The sequence below is a fragment of the Molossus molossus genome, unplaced genomic scaffold (assembly GCF_014108415.1).
Source record: "Molossus molossus isolate mMolMol1 unplaced genomic scaffold, mMolMol1.p scaffold_m16_p_11, whole genome shotgun sequence".
Taxonomy (NCBI): Eukaryota; Metazoa; Chordata; class Mammalia; order Chiroptera; family Molossidae; genus Molossus; species Molossus molossus.
Genome location: NW_023425346.1, coordinates 97,811,821 through 97,835,433, shown reverse-complemented (window position 1 = coordinate 97,835,433; position 23,613 = coordinate 97,811,821). Strand labels below are relative to the sequence as shown.

The 23,613-nt window shown below is 46.5% G+C and overlaps 1 protein-coding gene across 1 annotated transcript in view; it reads left to right on the top strand.

Moving 5' to 3' along the window:
• Window positions 1-23,613, top strand: part of COL4A4 (collagen type IV alpha 4 chain) — a 94,150-nt gene that overhangs the window by 1,685 nt on the left and 68,852 nt on the right. Inside the window, exons 2-7 of the mRNA XM_036254116.1 lie at window positions 1,334-1,376; window positions 5,943-6,017; window positions 18,450-18,584; window positions 19,355-19,399; window positions 20,071-20,187; window positions 22,422-22,490. Coding sequence (XP_036110009.1) covers window positions 1,334-1,376; window positions 5,943-6,017; window positions 18,450-18,584; window positions 19,355-19,399; window positions 20,071-20,187; window positions 22,422-22,490 — 484 coding nt within the window. The remainder of the gene's footprint in view (window positions 1-1,333; window positions 1,377-5,942; window positions 6,018-18,449; window positions 18,585-19,354; window positions 19,400-20,070; window positions 20,188-22,421; window positions 22,491-23,613) is intronic.

The window sequence follows — 23,613 nt, the reverse complement described above, 5'->3', positions numbered from 1 at the left end:
CCAGCAGCTCAGCACAGGGCCAAGGCACAGAGGTGGAGAAGGAGGCTCACCCAGGGCGAGAGGGTGCAGAGAGGAGACGACTCTACCCAGAACAAGGACATTGCTGGCAGAGAAATCAGCCCAGGCTGGGCCCCTCTCCTCCCTCCCTCGGGGATGATGAGCCTGGGAGCCCCAACTCCACTGTCGTTGTTTTCAGGGTGAATATAGAAGCTCTCGGACAAATATAAGACCAAAGCAAATGATTGTGAATGTTTAGTGGTCGTCTTGTTAGTTCCAGTTCTGTGATGAACTTCACAGACCATGCAGCTGATAAGCAACAGGAGTTTATTTTTTACAGGTTAGAGGCTGGTGTCCATTAGGGTGTCAGCAGGGTTGGTGCTGGGGAGGGCGCGCTTCCGGGGTGCAGACTGATGCCCTCTCGATGTATCTTCATATGTGGGAAGAGGGTGGGAGAGCTGTCTGGGTCCCTTTTACAAGGGCTCTAACCCCATTCATGAGGACTCCACCCTCTTTACCTAATTACATCCCAAAGGCCGAATCTCATGATGCTATAATATTGGGGTCAAGACTTTGCATTGGAGGGGTACATTGTTCAGTCCATACAGTGGTCTCTTCTGGTTCATCTCTCCTCGGTTAAAATTTGTTTACAATAATGACACCACTCCAACTAGATTTCCACCTCGATGATAAGACCCCCGAACTCCCTAACTCGTCCATGGCTGTTTATGAGCACATTCACATAATCATCACACGTGCATACACGCACACACACACACACACACGACTTTTTTTTTTTACACTATTTGACTTTTTTTGTCATGTGCCTATGTTATTTATTTTTCAGATGAGAAAATAGCCTATATTATTTCCACTGCCTTCCAATCCATCTCCCATCCAGCCGGGTTTCCTTCCCTCCGCCCTCCCGCCAGCTCCCCCCGTAACGCCGCTCAGCATCCTCTGCCTCAGCGCTGTCCCTGAGCACAGCTGCCTCCTCCTTTCTCCAGCTCCCTCTCCCAGAATCATCCTCCTTCACTCATCTATCCACCCAGGCCCCACCTTCAGTGCCCCCTGGCCCCCAGCACCACGAGGACCTCACTATAGGGGTGTGAGGACTTCTTGACTGATGAATAAGGGGACAGGTAATGAAGAGAGCTAGAGAGATAACATTTATCTGGTCACTGATGACAATCAGCTGGTGACAATAACTGATTAGATACAAAGAGAAGTTTTCTAGGATTAATTCTTTTATTATTATTATTATTATTATTATTATTCGTTTGGCTTGCATGAAAAAGGACAGTTTAAATTCATCTGCATTTTTGCTTTTTTGTAGGTCACTTATACTTATTCTCTTTTCTATACAACTTGTATTTGGGGTAAGTACATTAATCAGCTCTGGTGGCCTGTTGAACATGCACTTGATTGAATGCATTATTTTTGTTATGCTTTTAAACCAGTCACTCTCTGGGATTCAGTTTTCTCACCTGTAAAATGAAGGATCAAACCAGATGAACTTTAAGGTTTCTTTTATCTTTTACAGTGAAGACTTTCCAAACTGCCTCCAAATGGTATTGGGTATTTTATTTTATTTTATAATATAATACTTTCTTAAAAACTTTTTTTGGAGAGGGCCAGGAAGCAGCTGGGCCACTTCACGATTAAATCAAGAAGTATGAGACTAAATTGGAAATTTTAACTCTGGAGCAAGATAAGCCTAGAACATTCTGTAATAAGATCTTAGAATCCAAGTTATCAAAACCCAACCTCAGACGTTTCTGGGAAATCCAGTGGGCGGCCTGTCACTCACGTTGACCTTGAGAGAGCTGGACTGGTTTATATCACTCCGGTGAGCCCTCTCCAGCTAGGATCCACCCAACTTCTGTAATGCAAGTCATCACAAGTCTCTTCAAAGCAGAGCAAATAGAAAGCGTCTCTGTGTTCTCGTCCTTCTATCCATGGGCAGCAGCCGGCGGACGTGTTCAGGAAGGAGCAGCCTTGGTTTCTGGCTCTGACAGTGACTGAGCCCTTCACCTGTCCAAGACCAGTGTTCTCTGGTTGAAGCTGGGACGACAAGACTTCCTCAGCTGACCTCACATGCACTTGAGAGCATCACCTGAAATAATAAATGCAAACACACAGAAACATGTGTGTGGATTTTTTCCCCATTTTTACTTGATATTTCTAAGTTTATTTTTGTATTCTACCCTTTTTGATTATGATGAAAGTTTACAGAGTCTTAAATTTCACTTCCTTTGTTTCTTATGTTCCATATGAGTGAATTTTTTTTCTGGGACCAAAGCTCACCCTGCCCTGGGTTCTCCTCCCAGCCTGTGTATGCCGCGATTCTAGTTCCTACAGAGAGTGATTATGATAGTGTTGGGTTTTAAAGGTAGAGGTATAAACTTCTGCAGTACCTATGGGAGACCATGTATCCTTCAGGACTTTAGGGGCACATAACTGTTGACACAGCAGTGTCTCTTTTTAGAATTTATCATACGTAGTTATACTGTTTTGTGCATAAAGATAAATGCACAATAACACTAGTTGCAGGATATTGTTTAGTAGCAAAAGAAGGGATAGCTAAATGTCCATCAGTAAGGACTGATTACGTTATACACGTTACAGGACTTTGTCTATAGCCAAATGTATTATTTTGGCATGATTTGGAAGACATCAGATTAAGTGAAAACAGCAAGGTACAGGGAAATATGCCATTTGGATTAAAATAAAACAAGACCCAAATCACCAAAAAAGTTTGGTGTGTGTGTGTATAAGTGTGTGTTGTGTGTGTGTGTATGTGTGTGTTGTGTGTGTGTGGTGTGTGTGTGTTGTGTGTGTGTGTACATATGATGATTATGTGAATGTGCTCATAAATACCTAGATACTAATTTGAGGAGATTGATTACCTCTAGGTGAGGGGATGGGAGGCAAAGATGGAAGAGAAAATATCTTTTCCTATTATTCTCTTTTACACTATTTGACTTTTTAAATCATGTGCCTATGTTATTTATTTTTCAAATGAGAAAATAGAGGTACAAATGTAGGACAGATTACTAATATAGAAATTAATAACTTATTTTCTTAAACTTTCTATGCAATAAATATTTGTTTAAAAATATCTGTGATAACAGATAATGACTTTTTCTCTTTGAAGAAGAATAACATTGGTTTTTAAAAATGTCAGTGTATGCCCAGTGAATACGATGTATGCTTTGAATGTTCACTTGTTTGAGGTAGTTTTTTTCTGTTAATGGGTTCCTACAGTCTATTTCTGCAGATTCTTCTTCCCCTGTACCTCTCTCCTCCTCTTTTTTAATCCTCACCCGAGGACACTTCTGCATTTATCTTCAGACAGAACGGGAGGGAGAGAGGGAGGAAGAGAGAGAGAGAAACATCAACGTGAGAGAGACACATCGAATGACTTCCACCCACACAACCCCAGCAGGGGCCGGGGACAAACTTCAACCAAGGTACGTGCCCTTAGCGGGAACCGAACCCGGGACTCTCCAGTCTGCGGGCCGACACTCTAACTGCTGAGCCAAACCGGCCAGGGCTCCTCCTTTTAAAATGATGTTTATTGGTGTATGTCTGCTGCAGAAGAGCTTCACAGAGACTAAAATCCCCTGTTGCTTTTTTCTTATATTAGTCCAAATCAAAGTTTGATAGGCAAATATTTCTATTTCTTTACTAGAATCTGTTGATCTATTTTAAACCGATTCTTCTCTCAAATGTAATTTTGTTACAAACATCTCAGTGATACAATTAAGTAAAAAAAAAACAACAACAGTAAAATAACAAACTGGCCTTTATTATCAGCCGTCTGATCAACAGGCCCTCCTTTCTCCCTGGTTGTTTTGATATTTCTCGGAACACACAGTAATGAACCAACCTCGAATGAACCCAAGTGTTCAGACTATTATTCTAAGTGCTCCCCTGCTGTGCTGACCTGGCCCTGGCCTTTACTTACTTATTTATGTATTTTTACCTTATCAGGGTTTGGACTACACGTTTCTGCATCACAGATAACAATGTTACTCAGAACTCAAGGGGCATCTGTCTCTGAAACTTCAAATACTTTTTTTAAACTTAAATGATCTCATTGCCTGGCTCTGGTCAAAGGTTAGATTCTTATATACTTCCAGTGACCCAATACCAGTTTTGATTATAAGAGTCTTTATATTAATGCTTAATGTGAAGATATTTTCTTTTAGATTGTTTCCGAGCATATTTTTCCTGAAAAAGAGAGAGAGAGAGAGAGAGAGGTTTAAATTATGTGATGGAAAAGGAAAAAAAAGACAAAAACCATGCTGGATAGACTCCTTTCCCTTCCAGATACATATTTATGTACATATGTACATATTCACATATACACCCATATATTCACATATACATCATATATTCACATATACACCCATATATTCACATATACATCATATATTCACATATACACCCATATATTCACATATACACCCATATATTCACATATACATCATATATTCACATATACACCCATATATTCACATATACATCATATATTCACATATACACCCATATATTCACATATACACCCATATATTCACATACATACCTATGTACTACATCACTAAGAATATATACATATACATACATATATATAAATATATATTAGTTTACATATATATTGGTTTAACTGTTTTATGTTTCCCCATTATACATTGATCTAAAGGCTTAAGTTTACAGCCTTGAGTTGAAAAAGATCTATCAGTTATAGAAAGGTGTGGGTGCCCAGTCAGTGCGGCTCAGTGGTTGAACATTGACCCCTGCACCAAGAGGTCGCTGGTTCGATTCCCGGTCAGGGCACATGCCCAGGTTGTGGGCCCGATCTCCAGTGGGGGGCATGCAGGAGGCGGCCAATAGATGTTTTCTCTCATCGATGTTTCTAGCTCTTTCTCCCTCTCCCTTCCTCTCTCTCTAAAATCAATAACAACAAAATAATTTTTTTAAAGAAATGTGTGGGTGCACACCCCTCTGCTGTGAGCGCTGGGCCAGCCGCAGCGTGCCTTCCCCGGTGCCCGCAGCTCTGAGCGCCTGGCACCTCGCCTGCCCCATGGCGCCGGGCTGGGCCGAACGCTCGATCTCCTTGTCACGGCATCATGGAAGCTGTTTGTCACCGAGGAGTCTACTCATGGAAACAGCTCTCTGGGACTGTGTTTTTGTATTGACGTGATGGATGACTCTAGATACAGGTGACGAGGATTTGTGAGAACAAGGGACTAATTTTTCCCAAGTGTGTGCGTGCGTTTGGAGGAAGCATTAAAGTTAAGAATGTACGTGAGCGTGGAGTGGCTCTTTAAAGAGAAGAAAAGTCAGCTAGAGTGGGGAAAGGGCCCGGATGATTCAAGTTCAGTAGCTTTCCGGTTGGGAGACACGTGAGAGGAACCATCGTGGTGCATCAGCAAAGTGTAGGAAGGACAATTTTAACCCCGAGTGCAAGCTGTTCCCAGAGCGTTGACCTAGAGGGACTCGGTGAGGGAGACACGCCCTCGCTGATCTTGGAGGTAAAACAAAAGGGTGTTGGAAAAAAGCCAAACTTATCATTTCAATTAGACACCACTGTGCACCTGTGGTTTTCCCAACGACGTCATTTACCTTCTAAGATCATTCACAATTTGGTGAACAAAACTTTCCAGGAGAGAGAAAGCAGAACGGCCTTTGCAAACCCCAGCTGATGGATCCTGGCTCCCACAGACTTTCACTCTTGCTCACAAAACCATCAACCCCCTTTATTATGAAGCCACAAGGTGAAGTCTTTGCCTTTTTGGATCTCACTGCTAGTCCCTTCTTTTCACAGACTGAGAGGTGAAAGTAGACTGTGGACTGCTCATGCGTTGGGCCAGCCCTGTGTGCATCATGTACGCAAAGGGATGGGTTCTGTGTACTGAGTCGGATGCTTCCCCTTCCAGAGTGCAAAGAAGTTCACCCCTTGTGGAGGACGAGATTGCTCCGTCTGCCTGTGCTTTCCGGAAAAGGGGTCCCGGGTAAGTGATCGACACCAACATGGACACTGGGGGGCGGCGGGGGGACACTGATGAGAGGCCATAAGGTGTCAGTCACGCAAGGTGAATAAGCTCAGACATCTGCTCTAGCATATTCCGCCCACAGCCAACAGTCATGTTCCCTGAAGGTTTGTTGAGAGGATTCATCTCCTGTTAAGTGTTCTTACCACAATAAAAATTTTTAAAAATCAACGCAGACAGCGTACTGAATTTTGAGCCATTGGGAATATTTAGCAGAAAGTAGTCCCAGCCTCTGAGCACGTTCTGGTAGTCAACAATGATTACGTCTTTGATTATCAAAGTGCTGTGCATTCTGATAAGCAATCCCAGCTGCATTAGACCATGCGTCAGGCTTAGCAGATGCTGGGACGCAGTGATTCACCCAGTGTTTTATACACTAGTTTTGTGAATCGCCACATGCGGAAAAGGTCGTGTTGCAGATCAGCCTTTTAAAGGCTCTGAGAAGGACTGCAGTGAGCTGCTTCTTCTTCTTCTTCTTCTTCTTCTTCTTCTTCTTCTTCTTCTTCTTCTTCTTGTCTATTTAACTTTGTTTAAACTAGTGTTTCCAGACATTGGACCCCAAGACTCCTTTTTGGATAACACCTTTAGGAACCCTGTGGAACAGAGGTCTGTCATCAAAGCAATAGCGGCGTTTCTCACGTATTTCTCGCGTGCTTGGTACTGTTCTGTGTGCTCCCTGACTCCTCACAACAACTTCCTCACCATCTTATTGGACTGACTTTTCAGTGAAAGACCAAGGCACAGAGCCATTCATTGTCTTGCTCAAGTCCACCCAGTTTGGTGCTTTTGACGAGGGCACTAGATTCTCTGGCCGTCAACGCTCAAGAACCCTCTTGGTCACTGTATGTCGGGTCCCTTGAACATTCACAAAACTCTCCCTTACGTTGTGACCGCAGCAGCTGGCAGCCCACTGCCTCATCTGTGCTGGAGAATTAGCTCAAACAATTCTTTTGATTAAAAACACTCCCACAACCTTACAGGGAAGGAGTATGTTTCAGAAGCTTTGGACAGATTTGGGGCCAGAGCAATGATTTTGTGGGGCTGTGCATGACACCCTGAAGCCACAATTCAGCAAAGATCAGTCCATAGGGACCAAAACGCTCACTACCCGAGAGAAGGGTGTGTGTCTCCCACAGCATCTGTCTATCTTTCCTTGTAGGTGTACCATGCGAATGGGGTTCCTTTGTCCAGCTCTTGTCCTGCGAACAGCTGACATGTTGAGTTTGGGGGCAAATTCCCTTCTTTTAAGCTACTTAGTTCATTCTTCAGTACTTCAAAAATTTCAGTGATCAGAATTTATCTTGAGCTTTTGCAAGCCACTTTATGATATCATTTTAATTTTTCCATTACAGTTGACATACAATAAGTATTGTATCAGTGTCAGGTGTACAGCATAATAGTTAGACATTTATATAGCTTGCAAAACGATCGCCCCAATAAGTCTACTACCCATCCGACACTATATATAGTTATTACAATATTATTGACTATATTCCTTATGCTGTAGTTTACATCCTCCTAGCTATTTTTATAATGGGCATTTTGTACTTCATGAGATAATTTAAAAACCAAAGGTACAAACCTCCAGTTATAACGTAAGTCCTGGGGTTGTCATTACGGCACAGTGACTATAGTTATGAACACAGCATTCTACATTGCAAAGTTGCTAAGGAGGGAGACCTTCAGAGGTCTCATCATGAGAAAAAATTGGTAGCTCTGTGTGGTGATGACTGTTAACTAGACTCATTGTGCTGATTAGTTTTGCAATATATACAAATATCAAATTATTGCGTACACCTGGAACCAACATCATATTATATGTCAACTATTTCTCAATTTTTAAAAAAGTAGGACACTAAAAACTAGCAAGCTAAGAAATGTTTTAGCCCTTTCTATGTAAATATACACATTATTCTGGGGGGGAGGGGGCTGGCTTTTGTGTGCGGCTGTTAATATAAACATATTAAGATTGTAGAAAGGAAAAAGAAAAGTCTAGATTTGGAAAAGAAAGGAAAAAAAGTGCATCTAGATTTGAAGACTCTTTGAGCTTGACACCCCAGAAACACGGGTTGATCAGCTCTGTGGCGGAAAGGGGATGGGGTACCACCCAATGAAGAACAGTTGCCTGGATAAAGCCATCTTTGGTTGCCTCCTCTGATTTAAATGAGGCTGGGAGTTGTTTTCGCAGGGACATTTGGTGATGTCTAGAGACATTTTGGTTGTCATAACTGGACGGAGGAGGTGCTACTGGTTCTAGGGGTGCTGCTCGGCACCCAACCACACACAGGACAGCCCCACTCCAAAGACTTATCTGTCCCCAAATGCCTGCCGTGCCAAAGTGGAGGGACCGTGCCCCAATCCTACAACAGCGTGCGAGGCTGCTATAATTATTATTTCCATCTGTGAATACAAGGAACGGACTTTCCAAGAGTTTTCAGTAACTTGCTGGTATGTGGAAGGAGCAGGAAGCACCCCAGTGTCCGACGTCCACGCCGGCGTTTGTCCCAGGATCAAAGAGAAGATGATTACACAGAGGTTCAGACACCAGCGTTAGTCATAACTTTGTGAACCCGGGTGGTCACTTCAGTTTGCCCAAGGCTTGGTTTTTCATATTCGCAGCACGGCCCTCTCTCCTGTTTCCTTGGGCTGTTCAACAGTCACGTGTCCTTGTCCGTGCAGAGGGTACCCTTTGTGTCCGACAGCACAGTCATAGGCCAGGGTGAGGAGGGCTGCACTCTGCTGTCCACGTCCCTGAGGCTGGGTGGTCAGGGATTGCTGTGTGCGGAACACCGGTCAACCTCCGCCCTTCCCGAGACAGACGGTCCCGTGGGAAGGCGGCGAGTTGCTGGGGACGTCTGCCGGCCGGGAATCTGGGAGGTGTTTTGGGAGGTGGGTTCTCCCAAGTCCTCAGCAGCCGACCAACCTGCATAGCATCTCTTGAGCAGAACTGACAGTTCAAGGTGGACTGTAAAAAGAGGAATATACCGAATTCCGGAGGTGTGAGCATCCGTGCAAGGAAGCACAGCCTGTTAGCAGCATAGCCAGCATTCCTAGGAAAGAAATTATGTGCTCCCATGGCTCAGTGCCCGACGGCCTGGTCTGTTCAACCTCCAAATCAAAAGCGTTGTCGGAGGCCAGGTTGCCCTTGCCCTGGAATGACCGAGGTTGGGGTGTCCCCTGGGCATTGAAGCTAGAGTTTGATGCGGAGCTGGTCCGAATCCAAGGGCAGCTCCTCCAGTGCCAGCAGAATGAAGTTCAGTGTCACCGATGTACGGCTGGAGGCCCAATCCAGCCTCAATAAATGTTTGCAGCAATGATCACTGTTACTTCCCCGTGACCCTCTCCAACTACATCATCCTGGTCCCTCCCTCTCCCTCGAACATTATCCGAATATTCCCACTTCTCTACTCTTTTCTGGAGTGCCTTTCCATTTCCAGGCTGTGTCTGGCTCCTCCGCCACCGGAACTCAGTGGGCACCCCACCCCCCACACAAGCCTCCTGCCTGGTCCAGCCGGTGAGGATGCTCCCCGGTGGGAAGCCGGTTTCCTTCCGTGGCACTTCTCATACCCTGACTGGAGCTCTGTGGTTTGACCGTGATGTGCCCCACCCTCTGGATTAGATCGTAAGCACATACTTCATAAGATGATCATGTGGACACAGTAAATGCTATGCTGGCCCCTGGCCCACTGTGGACACTGTGGGAACACAAGTTGCCTACTTTTGTTTCTCCCCTTTTGAGAACCAAGGGGTGATTTTTGGGTGCTTCTTTGAGATGATCACAGCGGATGGCACCTAACAGGTAGTTAATATACATACACCAGTACATTGAAATTCACACTCCAGCCTGGACAGGGTTTGGGGCCCCGAGCTGGTGGCCAGGCTGCAGCGTGCGGATGGGACACCAGCCAGGTCTAAGAGAAGGGGAACGGACTTAGCGGGGAGCATTTCCCTAGTCCTCCCCACCCCACAGCATTTCAATCTGTTATTACGTGATGCATCGCACATAGTCCGAATTGCCGTGTGAATTTCAGGGGGGGCAGTGGTGAACCCTCGGAGCAGTGGCAACAGACATGACCACAGACACTTGGACCTCCAACGGGTGCATAGCGTCCCAGAGAAACACGAGTCTGAGGTATGGACTGGGCCTTAACCCTACAGTCTCTTTCGGCCCAGAGCCCTCAGCTGGGAAACAAGGGTTTGTACCCGCAGGTCCTGCCGCGTGGGGTGCTGTGAACGGGCCTGGCTCCCCATCCACCACGGCCGCTTCGTCGCCTTCCCCAAATCTCTTGGGACTGTCATAATATTCCCCTGAACTTCATGACCATCCCTCTTCAAGGATGTGATGAGGTGGATTGGGCAGAATTTTAAAGTATTCGCCGCCAGTTCCAAGGAAGGTTACCTCCAAGTTTTTGATGGTTGTCTCCTCGCAGGGAAACGGCATGTCGTTTGCATTCATCTTCAGATAGAGCGGGAGGGAGAGAAGGAGGGAGAGAGAGAGAGAAACATCCATGTGAGAGAGACACATCAATCGGCTGCCACCTGCACAACCCCAACCGGGGCCGGGGACGAACTGCAACCAAGGCACGTGCCCTTAGCGGGAACTGAACCCGGGACTCCCCGGCCCGCGGGCTGACGCTGTAACCGCTGAGCCAAACCAGCCAGGGCGAGGATGGGGTCTTTTATGAGCTCTGCTTTAGTGGCTGGCATGATACTAAAGACACCTTCTATAGTTATTTTTTTCTAGAATAAAATATATCCATATTGTTTTCCACTCAAAAAAAGTACAGAGACTGTTAAATCAACACAACTTCATAACTTAGTGGTTTTATAGACAAGGAGATGAAATGGCTTAGAACTCAAGAACTGTCTTAGTTATTTTTGGTCTGAAGACGAAAATCACACATGAACAATCCCGTTTTCCCTGTGGGAATTTCAAATCACTGAAAAATGTACAAGTATTTTTTTCCTGAATCTCATTCACGTGTTCCTTACCTTTCTAAGGGCCGGCATTTCATGATAAAAATGGAATGTGCTTGGGGGATAATTAATGACTGTTAACATTTTTGTATTAAATTATTTGCACACAAAGTTCTAGAACTCAGTCTCTTTATCACTCACACAGCTGGACTTGACCACAGACGAAGAAATGGTTCAGAGCAGTTCTTTGTATGTTCCGAAACTCACACAAGACCATTACCTTATATTGTGATGTTAAGCAAGTTCTAGAGATTTGGTCTGTCACCAGCCTCTTAATTATTTATTCCACTTTTCTCCCTCTCTCTTTCTTTTTTTTAATCCTGTTTTTCTCCTTTAAGAATGAACACCATAGGATGTGATGAGGTGGATTGGGCAGCATTGTAAAGGCCAGTTTGGTTCAGTGGTTGGAGAGTCGGCCCGCGGACCGGAGAGTCCCGGGTTCAGTTCCCGCTAAGGGCACGTACCTCGGTTGCAATTTGTCCCCGGCCCAGTTGGGGTCATGTGGGTGTCAACCAGTCGATGTGTCTCTCTCATATCGATGTTTCTCTCTCTCTCTTCCTCCCTCTCTCCCCCCTGCTCTATCTGAAGATAAATGCAAAAATGTCTTCAGGTGAGGATTACAAAAAAAGAAGAATGAACGCCATAGCTCACTGTCTCCACTGGAGAATTCTCTGACAAATGGAGCCTCCCGAGGTGACGAGCCCAGTGCCATCAGAGGACAGCTTGTCACCTGGTGAGGGGACCTCAGGATGTGACAGCTGTCCTTGGGGACCATAGGGAGCTAAACAGCACATCTGTCTTGTAAAGGTATCAGAATTCAAAATAAAAACAAAAATCCAACAGTGCCTAACAATTAAACACACGTGCTGGTGGGATTCAGCCTGCCGGTTTACAAGCTGGGCCTAGCTGCGGAAAGTGTTTCCCTGACAGGAGTCCTACCTTGTCTCCAGGGGAACGACACACTTGAAAGGGGAAAGGAGTGGCCCTCTCTGCAGGGCTTTTTGCAGGTGCCCAAGGAGTGTTTCTGAACAGGGCGTGGGGTCCGGGAGGCGGGGAGGAGACCTGCCTCCCGTTTTGGCCTCTTGGGCTCAGTGGTCACGGCGGTGGGCAGTAGCAGGTGTAGCTGATGTCTATGGAAGGAGACCTCCAAGTGCCTAACGCAGCTCTCTGTGTGCCCACGGTTTCTCTCTTTAAATCTCACCCTGTGCGGGAGAGAAGGTGAGGAGACGGCTCATATTTGCCTCCAGGCTGTGGAACGTGTCACTTTCCAAACGGGCCGAGTGTGCAGGGCGTCCCCCGGGGCATCCCCGGTGCCGTTTGGGTCTGAAGGTAGATTCTGGAGTGTCTGCCCGGTCAGTCACCTCATTAAGTGTGATTCACACTGAGCCTTTGCTCTCCCCACGTGGGTTCAACTCCATAGCAACGGCTGCTGAGCTCTGTGACCCAGCGTGAACCGGGCCAGGCCAGCGCACAGCTCAGCAAATGTGGGACCGGCTGGACTCGGAGGATCAAGGTCATTACCGAAGTGGAAGCAGCCCGGCTGGCGGGGAACAGGCCTGGGTTCAGGTTCACCCCAAAGCAGGGCACGACCCATGCTGGAACCGGAAGCAGTGTTTGTGACTCTAAGGACACTCTGTCTGGTGCAGGGAAATATCTGTGTCAGTGAGTGAAAACACTGAATTACAAAGTTTTTAGGAAAGAAACAGATATTTCTCCTTTCAAAAGCCATGTTCCATAGATTAAGAGATCCGCAGGGAACAGCTGTCTCCAAGGTGCTCATGTTTTAAGCCCTCTGTCCTGCAGTCTTCTCTGTAGCCCATCCAGCAAATAGCCATAGAATATTCTGCATGCGCCGGACGGCTGATGAGCTGTGCGTCCGGAGGTGAAGAAGACAGCGCCTGTGGCCTGGCTCTCGGACCCAGCAGGAGAGGCAGAGGTTCATCCTCTAGCTGCTATTTCTGGGTGCAGCTGAGCAGCCCCATTTCCAGCAGCCAAAGATCCTTCTCTCCCTGAGAGCACAGTCTGGGGCTCCAACTGGGTCGTGCACAGGAGCAGGTGTGGGGTGCAGTGGGGCAAGGGAGCTGTGGGTGAACCCCTCAGCTTGGACCCAGTGGAATCAGATGTCACCTGGCATCAGCCTGGAAGAAGTATGTCCCGTCAGTTCTTAGGGCTCTTTTAACAGATCGCCACATACTTAATGGCTTAAAACAATAGGAATGTATTTGCTCACAAGATGGGGGGGGGGGGCAGAAGTCGAAAAAAAGCAAGGGCGTTGCCAGACTTCCTCCCTAGGCAACAGGGGAGAGTCATTTCCTGGCTCCGCTAGCCTAGGTGGCTGCCGGCACGCCTTAGCTTGTGGCTGCATCCCTCCAGGTCCACGTTCTCCTTTCCACCACCCTCCCTTCTGTGTGTCTGTGTCAAAATTCATCAGTGTCTGTCTTATCAGGACTCCAGGATGGCATTCAGGGTCCACCTGGATAATCCAGGGTAAACGCTTCATCTCAAGATCCTTCACTTGATTGCATCCTTTGCTCCTCAGGTAATACCCACAGGTCCCCAGGATTGGGATGAGGACATACCTTTGCGTGGCCATCATTCGGCACCCTGCACGCGTATGGGCATGGCGTCTCTCGGGCCCTGGCGTGGGAGGGAGACAGGCTGGACTGTCTGGGGCATGAGATGCCATTGGAAGCACAGATCTCGGTTTTCCTGGGTGATAAGGAAGGCTGTGGCAGATTTCTTTAGGAAGAGTGGAGGCAGGTTGAATTTATGTCGTAAGGTCATTCTGGCTGCTGTTCAGAGTTCGTTGGGGGGGGGGGGGCGGAGACAGCGATGTTAGGAAAAACTTGTTGGGAGTCTGCAGCAGGTGGGAGGTCATGGAACTCAGGAAGGGGTGGGCATGGAGGCAGGAGGAGCGGGTGGGCATCGGAAATATTTGGGAGGCAGAACGGGGGCAAGGAGAGGGTGGCTCCGTGTGGGGCCGTCAGAGATGGGCGGTCGAGGTGCCTGGGAGGACTCTGACGAGGTGTGGGCAGCGGTGTGCCCCACGGGATATGGTTCACGGGCACCCTTGGGGGGACTTTGTAAATCCAAGCGCCCAGATTTGGATCTGTGGAGCTCGAGGTCAGTTGGATAAGTGACCGGGACTCGGAAAAAGGAGCCTGGGCTCAGAGGGGAATGGAGTGGTCATTCAGAGTTGGATGTGATCGACACCTTGGAAATGGATGAGTCTGCACGAGACAGTGAGAAGGGAGAAGAGGCCAGGGCAGCCCTGCGGAGCTGCGAGGGAACCCCACCATGGGGGTGGGGGGACAGCACAGAAGACACGGGGTGGGGGCGCAGAGAGCAGGGGGCAGGGACCGGGGAAGGACAGCCAAGGAGGAAGGAGGGACGTCAGCTGGGTCCCTGCTGCTCAGGGAGATTACCACGACCTCTGCACACGGCCTCCTTCCTTTCCCACAGCTGGTGTGCGACCTGGTTGATATTGTGCCATTTTTAAAAACGGGAAAACCACTCTTCAGTGACTTGGTCCAAGGGTGGTGACCTTATTGCTTAGCAGCAAAGTTGTGTCTTCTGGTTCCAGGCCGTGTTCTCCCCACAAATCCCCATCACTCCCTGTCCAGGCGACACGGACCAGTCCGCTCTCATAAACAAGTGAGGGGAACTTCAGGGACAAGAAGAAGTCTGCCACCACTGTTCAGTCTCCTCCCACTGGGTGATCTCTGAGTAACACCTTTTCGTTATTGTTTAACGCCCCCTGATCCTCATGGGTCTCCCCTGTGATAGAGGAGGACCCTGGAGGCACCGGCTGAAGGATTTGTGCTGCACAGTGAGTCCTCATGAGGGTTTAAGTGATGTGATAGTGTCACCTAGTGGCTGAATATTTGAATTACAATCAGGCGTTAAGCAGGAAGGGTGTCGCTAAATGCTTTCCTGTTCACTTTAGGGATAAAAATCTTCATAGATTCAGTATTCCAGGAGTGTCTGTATAGCATTTATACGGGCGAAGGCAGCGACCAAGGTTCGGGTAGTAGCGTACATGGATCCCTGGCCTTAAGAAGCTATACGACATCACCCCAAGCAGCAATTAAAGTAGCAAAACAAGCTCGAAGAGGTGATGAGTGTACTTAGGTGTCATGGTTCCGGGGTGGACCTGAGAGGGTAGGAGAGAGCCATGATAATGACTGGACCAGAAAGGGAGTGGGAGCCCTGGAGTCAGAGGACACGGATTTGAATCTCTGCTTGCCCAGGTGATAGCCAGGTGGCCTCAAGTCACTGACTTCATCTCTCTGAGCCTCCTGGTCCTGGTTCGGTGGCAGCCCAAAAGTCCGATCGAAGTTGGTCCCTTCTACCAAGTGTGAAACAAAAATCCCTTGATCGTAGCCCTGTTCCAGGGACACGCCACGTCACCGGCTGCACAGGCAGAACCTGCAGGAACAGCTCTGGCCCCAGCGGCAGGCAGACGTGCAACTCTGTCCACCCTGGTGGCCTTTGTCCTTCATTTGCGCAGCTGGCCCAGAGCCTAGCACTGCTGTGGGCACAGCGGGGAGGCCCGTGTGCAGCCTGGTGACCCTGTCAGCCTGGCCTTTGGGGAGAGGGAAAGATGACCTGGTGGCTTCACTGGGCATGTCCCTTTCCTCAGCTGTCCAGCCAGTTGTTGTTTCCGGAGGCAGCGAACCTGTTTTCCGACTCCACCGTCTCTCAGGGGAAGTCTTAAACCAGAGAGGCCATTCTGTGCACAAGGAGTAAAGAAAATAAAAACGGAGACAAAAATCAGGACACGTGTGCAAGCCAGTCACTGCTCTGGACATGTCTCCTTCGTGTTGGACTGAATGTCGTGTGCAATTCAGTGCCTATCACCTTACTGTGGAGGGTGCATGGCGAGGAGTAGACTATTTCTTCAAAAAGAAGGTTTTAGAAAGATAAAACATTTCTGTGGTTATTTAATGATTATTATGGAAATGCCTGGTATGGACTTGCTCCCTAAGCCTGTTTTTCCTGAAGGGAATTCTGTGACAGCCCCTTAACTAAGGAAGCTCAAATATCGACTGGGAACCGTAGATGTGTTTTGCTGACCCCTTCTTTTCTATGACATAATTTAATGAAATGGAATTGTTGTCTCCACCGACGTGGATAAATTATTTACTCAAATTGGGTGAAGCAGCAACGACCACTTCGAGGCCTGGCTTTCGGGACATGTTCACGAGCGGCGTGCTGACAGATTGAACAGTGTTGTGCAAGGTTTCGTGTACTTCTTGAAAATGTTTATCCTATAATGAAATACATAGTAGTATGAACAAACAGCACTAAATATAGGACAAACAACGAAGTCTTCCAAGGGACGCTGAGATGTAGGCATTCGGCGTTTCGTGGTAGTTTTTCCCATTGCGAAGCTGTGCTGGCCGTTTGATCTGGTGGACATGAAGCCACACGAGGCCCCTGTTCTAGTTCGACAACAAAGTTCCAACGCCGCGTCCACGGCCACTGCGCTCGGAGGCCGCGTGTCCGCTCTCGCCGGGTGGAGCAGCCACCCGGGAAGTTTCCCGTGATGACACTCAGCCAAGTCCCTGGGGATGGCAGTTCAGGAACAGGAGAAAATGCCCCCTTTCCTGTTCCACAGACTTCCCGTGAGGTGGGTGAGTGGGGTCTGACCTCTCAGTTTATTAAGTATTTATTGTCCTCTGCCTTCGTCACCATCAGGGCCTTGGGCACCCCCTTCTGCCCCCCGGGAGCTCCTGGCCCAGTGGGTGTGGGGTGGGGGGATGGAGAGATGAGCACAGGAACAGGTGAGAAGTGCTATTAGGAGGCATCTTAGAGAACCCTCCCCTTCTGGCAGGAGTCCGGGAGTCTTCCCCTGGGGCTCGAGACAGGACTTGGGGGGAAAGAGGGACACTTCTGGGACAGGACGCCACAGTGTGAAGGAGCAGAGCTTGTTCAGAGAGGGCAGGGAAGCCGGTGTGACAGACGGGGGCAGGGGAGGGGCGCAGATGGGGACGAAGAATGGTGCAAACACCACTCCTCGATTTATTTCTCCGTGGAAGTGCTTAAGTGGCACGTTCTCAGGACAGGACACATCGCTGCACTGGACGGAGCACAGATTCGTACACTGTGCTCAGCATCCCTCTCCCTCCCCCCGAGTTCGTGCGCCCTGGAGTTGGCCTTGGCTGGCGAGAGGAAGCCCAGGAGAGGTGGACAGCCAGCTACTCGCCTGCCTCTTTCTCAGTTACCCTTGTGAAACAAGCGTGCGTTTTGTTGCTCCTAAATAATACAGCACTCACGAAGGATCCTGCGGTGTTCTCGTATAAAGTACGTGTAAGACGAAAAGGGAATTCCCAGACCTAATGAAAAAGAGTTATTGCCTGAGCCTTACACTGAGGGAAAAAATGAGAACTTGTAACTTACGTTAATTCAGTAACCAAGTAAGATTAATTATCATGGGTAGGAAAGGTCAGCTGAAGTCTTTATTTATTCTTCCTTTCAGACTGTGGTTCAGACTCTCACACTATCTCACTTGATTTGCCCTCAAAATGCCCCTAGATGCCCATGTAATTATATTTTGTACTTTTTTTCCTTTTTTTTTTTTTTTTGGTAACACATAGTTACACATTTAAACTTCCTTGAAAATTCTAAGCTTTTATTAGTTCTGTGGATACTTGGTCAATAGGATGATGAGGAAGGGAGCCCGAGACAGAGGAGAGCAGGTCCGTGGCCCAGGGAGGTGCTTCTCTGAGACCAGACCGTCTTACCCCTCGGAAGAGCTTTGAGACGGGCAGCTGCTTGTACAGGCGGTGATCGGACCTCAGCTGGGTGCGTGCGTCCGCCTCACACGTGCGGAACGGGCAGAGGGAGGTGCGCATCTTTCAGCCAGAGATGTTCTCACGGTGGGTCCCCGAGAGCTGAGGCGACCTCTTCATTCATGGAAAGTCGAGTTGCAAACACAATGTGACATGGAGAGCCTACTTCACACTTATCAGAAATTAAGTAAAAGCAGCTAAAAAAAACAAACCTTCCCCCTGATGGGGCAGGGGGTCCTCAGCCATTCGAGGTCTCCCTGCCTTAACCGTGATCACTAGCGTAATGGTGGTAAGACTTGGATTTTGCTCAAGTTCGTGGCTTCACCAAACAGCTCAAGATGTGTAAATGCCATCAACAGAATGCAAACAGTAAGAGAACTATGACCAGTTTATTAAAAGTGTGTGTATATGCAGCAATTCAAATGTATCCTGCCGCTTAGATCCAGATTGCAAAAGGCAATGTTCCTGTTTATTTTTGTGATGATTCGATCATTTGTGTTTCTGTTTTAGGGTTTGCTCAGTGTCTAATTTTTCAGTCTTCTTGTAAGCCCATGTGGCCGTACATTTGTGTTAGAAGACACTACTTAGGAATTAGCTCACCTCCCTTTTTAATCTTCCTTAGGGTCATCCAGGACCACCAGGGCCACAGGGTCCTATTGGACCACTGGGACCTCCAGGACCCATTGGGATTCCAGGAGAGAAGGGGATGAGAGGGGACAGTGGCCTTCCTGGAGCAGCGGGTGATAAAGGAGATAAGGTAACCTTCTTCTTACAGGAAAGATTCATATTAACCATCCACAGCCTACTATGCCAGCTTTTTTATAATCTCAAAAAACATATATATGCACCTTATGAAATGAAGTCAACTCCTCTTCCGCAATCAGCCCCCCTCCCTAACCCTTTCCAGAGAAGCATGTTTGTCTAGATCTTTGCAATGCACTGAAATGCACAACTGTGCTCAGTGTGAAGTCGTGCGGATTCACGTCTTTAAAAAAACACCTAATGATATTATATATACCCTGCTAGGCATGTCTTCTTTTTATTATTTTTTCTTTTACTCAACCATGTGGCTTAAAGATCATTTCACACCAATTTATGTAGATCGAACTTATTCCTTTAAAAACACTGGATAATAGGCTGTGGAATGGATTAAAAAAACATTTGATGAGACTTTGAGATCCTATCCCAACTTTGTATAGAGAAAAAAAGTCTGTGAATCACCTGTGCTCATATTTAAGAGTTTATTCTCCAGGACAGATAGATTCTGAGAAGTTGAATTCCCAGTTACAGGGTGTTGGATGTTTTCTTTTAATTGATGCTGCCATGTTGGCTTCCTTAGTAGAAAAAAAAAAAAAAGTATGGAAGTCTGATTCTTAAATGTTGGCATTTAAGCTCATGTAAAAATAGGTAATCGTGACTGCTAAGGGTTAAAAAAACATGAGCACTCATTGTTTTCAAGTAAATGAACTTGTTAGTCTGGTGACTTAGCACACTTTTATAACTTTGTTGTACTGTCTGGAATTTTAGGGTCCCACCGGTGTTCCTGGATTTTCAGGTTTGGACGGCACACCTGTAAGTACCCCTAAATTTTCTCCACTTTTTAAAGAAGGAAGATACGCTCCTCAAAACCTTTAAAGTCACATGTTCAAAAAAATACATACATGTGGCCAACGCTTCTTTTTTCTCAGCTCAGGGAGTGAAAGCGTGCTTGCATTTCAGTTTTGTGGAACAGCTCCAAGACCCAAACGCTTTACTCAGATAGCAAGGTTTTCAAAGAGGTTGGAGAGAAACACTTCCAAAGAATGAGCTAGATACACTAGTGCAGTACACCGTTCTGGAAATACACGCACACTCGCAGTGAAAGCTCTTACTGGCTGGAGAGTCCTAACTTTGGAAGTGGGTTTAAGGCTCTCCTTTCTATTATGAAAACCAAATGGAAGAAGGAAGAGGTAATTTGGGCTTTACCATTCATGGGAGTCCTCCTAAGGATGGAAGGGAAGGTTCCCTCCCAAATCTCCCAGAATACTCCAAAGTGAATGAATTTACATTGGGGGTATATTAAGATGTACTTGTTGATTTTTACTATGCTACATAGCACTGTGGATGGGGAAGGACGTTTCACACAATTAGGCAGCCTGTGAGTCCCAGTCGCCTTCATTTGGGCACCCATATTGCATAATCTTTGTGTGATGGTATTTCTGAAAGAAAAAAAAAAGCTTCACTTACAATGTTGTTTCCTGCAGGGGCACCCAGGGCCTCCTGGACCCAGAGGCAAACCTGGCATGGATGGCCACAATGGCTCGAGAGGTGACCCTGGGTTTCCAGGAGGAGGAGGAACTCCTGGCCCGGAAGGCCCCCCAGTAAGACACCCACAGCGCATCCTAATGGGAATCTTAAGTGAGGGGTCTCACAGTGGGGACAGGCTCGATGTGGTCAAGAAACACAGTTCATGCAAGTGTGCGGGAGCATGTGAACAAGTGGGGCGGCTGGGGGATAAGGCGGGGGGGGTGCCTAGAATACTTGGGGTCTTGTAGACTGTGGATGGAGGCTGGATTTTCTTTTCATGCCATAAAAAGGCTTTGGATAGTTTTAAGGAAGGAAGCAATATAACCTGATTGATGTTTTGTTTTTTTTTCCAATTTTTTTTTTAAATTGATTTTAGAGAGAAAGGAAGAGAGGGAGAGGGAGATAGAAATATTGATGAGAGAGAACATCGATTGGCTGCCTTCTGCATGCCCCCCACTGGGGATCAGGCCCACAACCTGGGCATATGCTCTGGCTGGGAATCAAACTGGCGACCTCTTGGTGCATGGGTCAACGCTCAACCACTGAGCCACACGGGCCGGGCTGATTGATGTTTTATTAAGATGCTCCTGGCTGCTGTAATAGGGATCAGGGAGCCCAGTTAGCAAAGCTTATGTTGTTGATTATTCAGGGTTCACTGCAAACCCACAAACCCCCCTAGGTACTTCAAACAGAAAGGGATTCAATACAGGGAATTTGGCACCATTTTAGTGGTTGAAGGAGTGGAACTCAGAGACCACCATGAAACTACTGATTTCAAAAGTTTACACTTGGCTGAGATCCAGAAATCAGGAAGCTGCTCCTGCACCATAACCTCTGCCTCTCATCCCCACGTTGAGACATCAGCAAACACGTGAGTTTCTGCCCTTCTGCTTGACGTCATTGACAGAACCAGAAAGAGGATGTCTTCCCCACTCTGCCTTCCAAATCTCCTGAGTGCCTCTCCTAGGCGGAACCTAGTTTACATCCAGTTGCAAAGAGGTCTGGGAAATAAATGTCGTTTCTCACTTTCTAGTCCCCATGTGCAATACGATAAATAGAAGGAGCCCTGGCTGGTTTGGCTGTTGGTTGAGCCTTGTCCCTGCACCAAAAGGTCATCTGTTTGACTTCCCAGTAAGGGCATATGCCCAGATCAATGTTTCTCTTTCCCTCCCCTTCCTCTCTTTCTAAAATCAATAAAAACATATAAATGGCCCAGATGGTGTGGCTCAGTGGTTGAGCATCAACCCGTGCACCAAGAGATCACCGGTTCAATTCCCGGTCAAGGCACACGCCCAGGTTGTGGGCCAAATCCCCAGTGGGGGGCATGCAGGAGGCAGCCAGTCAATGTTCTCTCGCATCGATGTTTCTATCTCTCCCTCTCCCTTCCTTCTCTCTCCAAATATCAATAAAAAAAAAATTAAAAAAATTAAAAAGATAAATAGAAGGGGATTGGAATGGATGCCTAGAAACAGATGACAATATCTAGCACTTAAGAAAACCTTACTTCTCTTAGACACTTTTTCTTCAAATTTTTAGATTTTTATTTAAACATAACTTTAGCAAGAAGTACCCTCTCCTCTACCCTATACATTCCCTTTCTCTTTCTTTTTCTTTTTCCCACGGAAAGGTTGGGGATGATTTGGCCTTGCACAACTGACTCTCTGTGACTATTTTTCAGCCCTTCTACTTCCCAAATTAAATACCATTTCTCAAGATTCCTTCTAAAAGATTTTTCTTATCGTCACCATCATGGTCATCCCGTTTTCCTCTTGCTCCAGATTCTATAAAGGATGCATAGGCTCGATTTTAAATACAAATAGTGAAATGGATAAAATCAATTTAATTATGTGGGGGTTTGTGGGTCTGCAGTGAACCCTGAATAATCAACTGTTTCTATGGCATATTATTAACTGACAACCGCAAATTTGTTTACTTATAAGAATAATAAAAGTATCTAATGTTGTGAAGGAAAATGCAATTTCCTGCTAAATAATTAATAAGTATCTATTAATATATTAGTATATATTATATATAACCTACACAGATATAGATCATATGTTTATAATATAAATACATTAGTAGATACTCTGTCTTTGGAGATTTCTTTATAGATTTTAAGTGAATATTGAATGACTATGTATGAGAGACCTAGGGAGATAATGAGAATGAAGAGAATTAAGAAATCTTCACTAGTGAAACATGACTATAATAGTAATTATACTTTGCTGAGTCATATTTCACATAGAAAATAAAAGGCTGAAATAGCAAAACACTGTTCCTCTCTCTTAAGTGGATATTTTATTTGCAGGGCCTTCCTGGGGAAAATGGAGAAAAAGGAAATTCAGTGTTCATTTTAGGTGCGATTAAAGGTATGCAGGTAAGCATTCTGATCATGGTGGGTATAAAACAGGTTTTGGGGTGTTTTTTTTTTTCCAACACAGGTAAACCCATGTGGGAAACACATGGCCTGAGATTCCCTTTGAAAGGTGCCTGAGCACAGAGGTGTGGTCACCACCTGCCCCTCCGGAGGGCGCCACCCTCTGCGTGAGGGCACTTGGCTCTGGCTGCTCTGGCTGCAACATTCTGATGCCTCCCCACTGTTTTTGCAGAGTTGCAATGGATGCACTACGTCAGGGTTTCTTCACCTGGGCACTGTTGACATCTGGGAACAGATAATTATTTGCATGAGGGCTGACCTGCAAATTGCAGGATGTGAAACAGTAACTCTGGCCTCTACCCATTAGATGCCAGTAGCAACCCCCACCCCCGGAACAGTATCTCCAGACATTGCCAAATGTCCCCTGGGAAGAAAAGTGTTCCCAGTTGGAAAGCACTGATTTATTTGTAGTTAAAGTATACTATTGATACTTGCATCCCAGTATAATAGAAGGCACCACTACCGCTATTAAACTGGGAAATCGTGGAAACCTTATATAGCACTATCCTTGGTAAATTCAATGCCCTTGTGTTTCTAGCAGAGCATGATATACAAATATTCAGAAATAAATTCTTAAATGACCACTTCATCTCTCTGATATGAGCAGCTATGAATAAGCAGAAGGAGATCACTAGATACAATAAATCAAGAGGAGAGATGACAGTACATTTTCAAAACGTGGTCATTTGTTGTGAAGTAGAATATTCTACAACAATTAGGTAAGACTCGTTCTAGGTTGCATCTCCTGGACCCTGAGTTCCATGCTACCTGGAGCGGGCACACTTGAGTGATCCCTTTAATGAGCTCACAGTATTTGTTTGTGGCCTTCATGCCTATTTATACTTGTAAGACAGCAAACAATATGCTTTTGTTTATAGCTTAAATGATATATTAATACACTTAGCATCAAAAGCAGGGTCATTGCAGCACCCAGCAGGTGTATTAGAAGGAGTGAACTGACTCTTACCTAGTACTGTGACTTAAGTAACCCCTCTGTGAGCCTCGTTTTCCTTCTTTGTGAAATTAAAATAATATCTACCCTATCTCCTTCTCAGCGCTGACG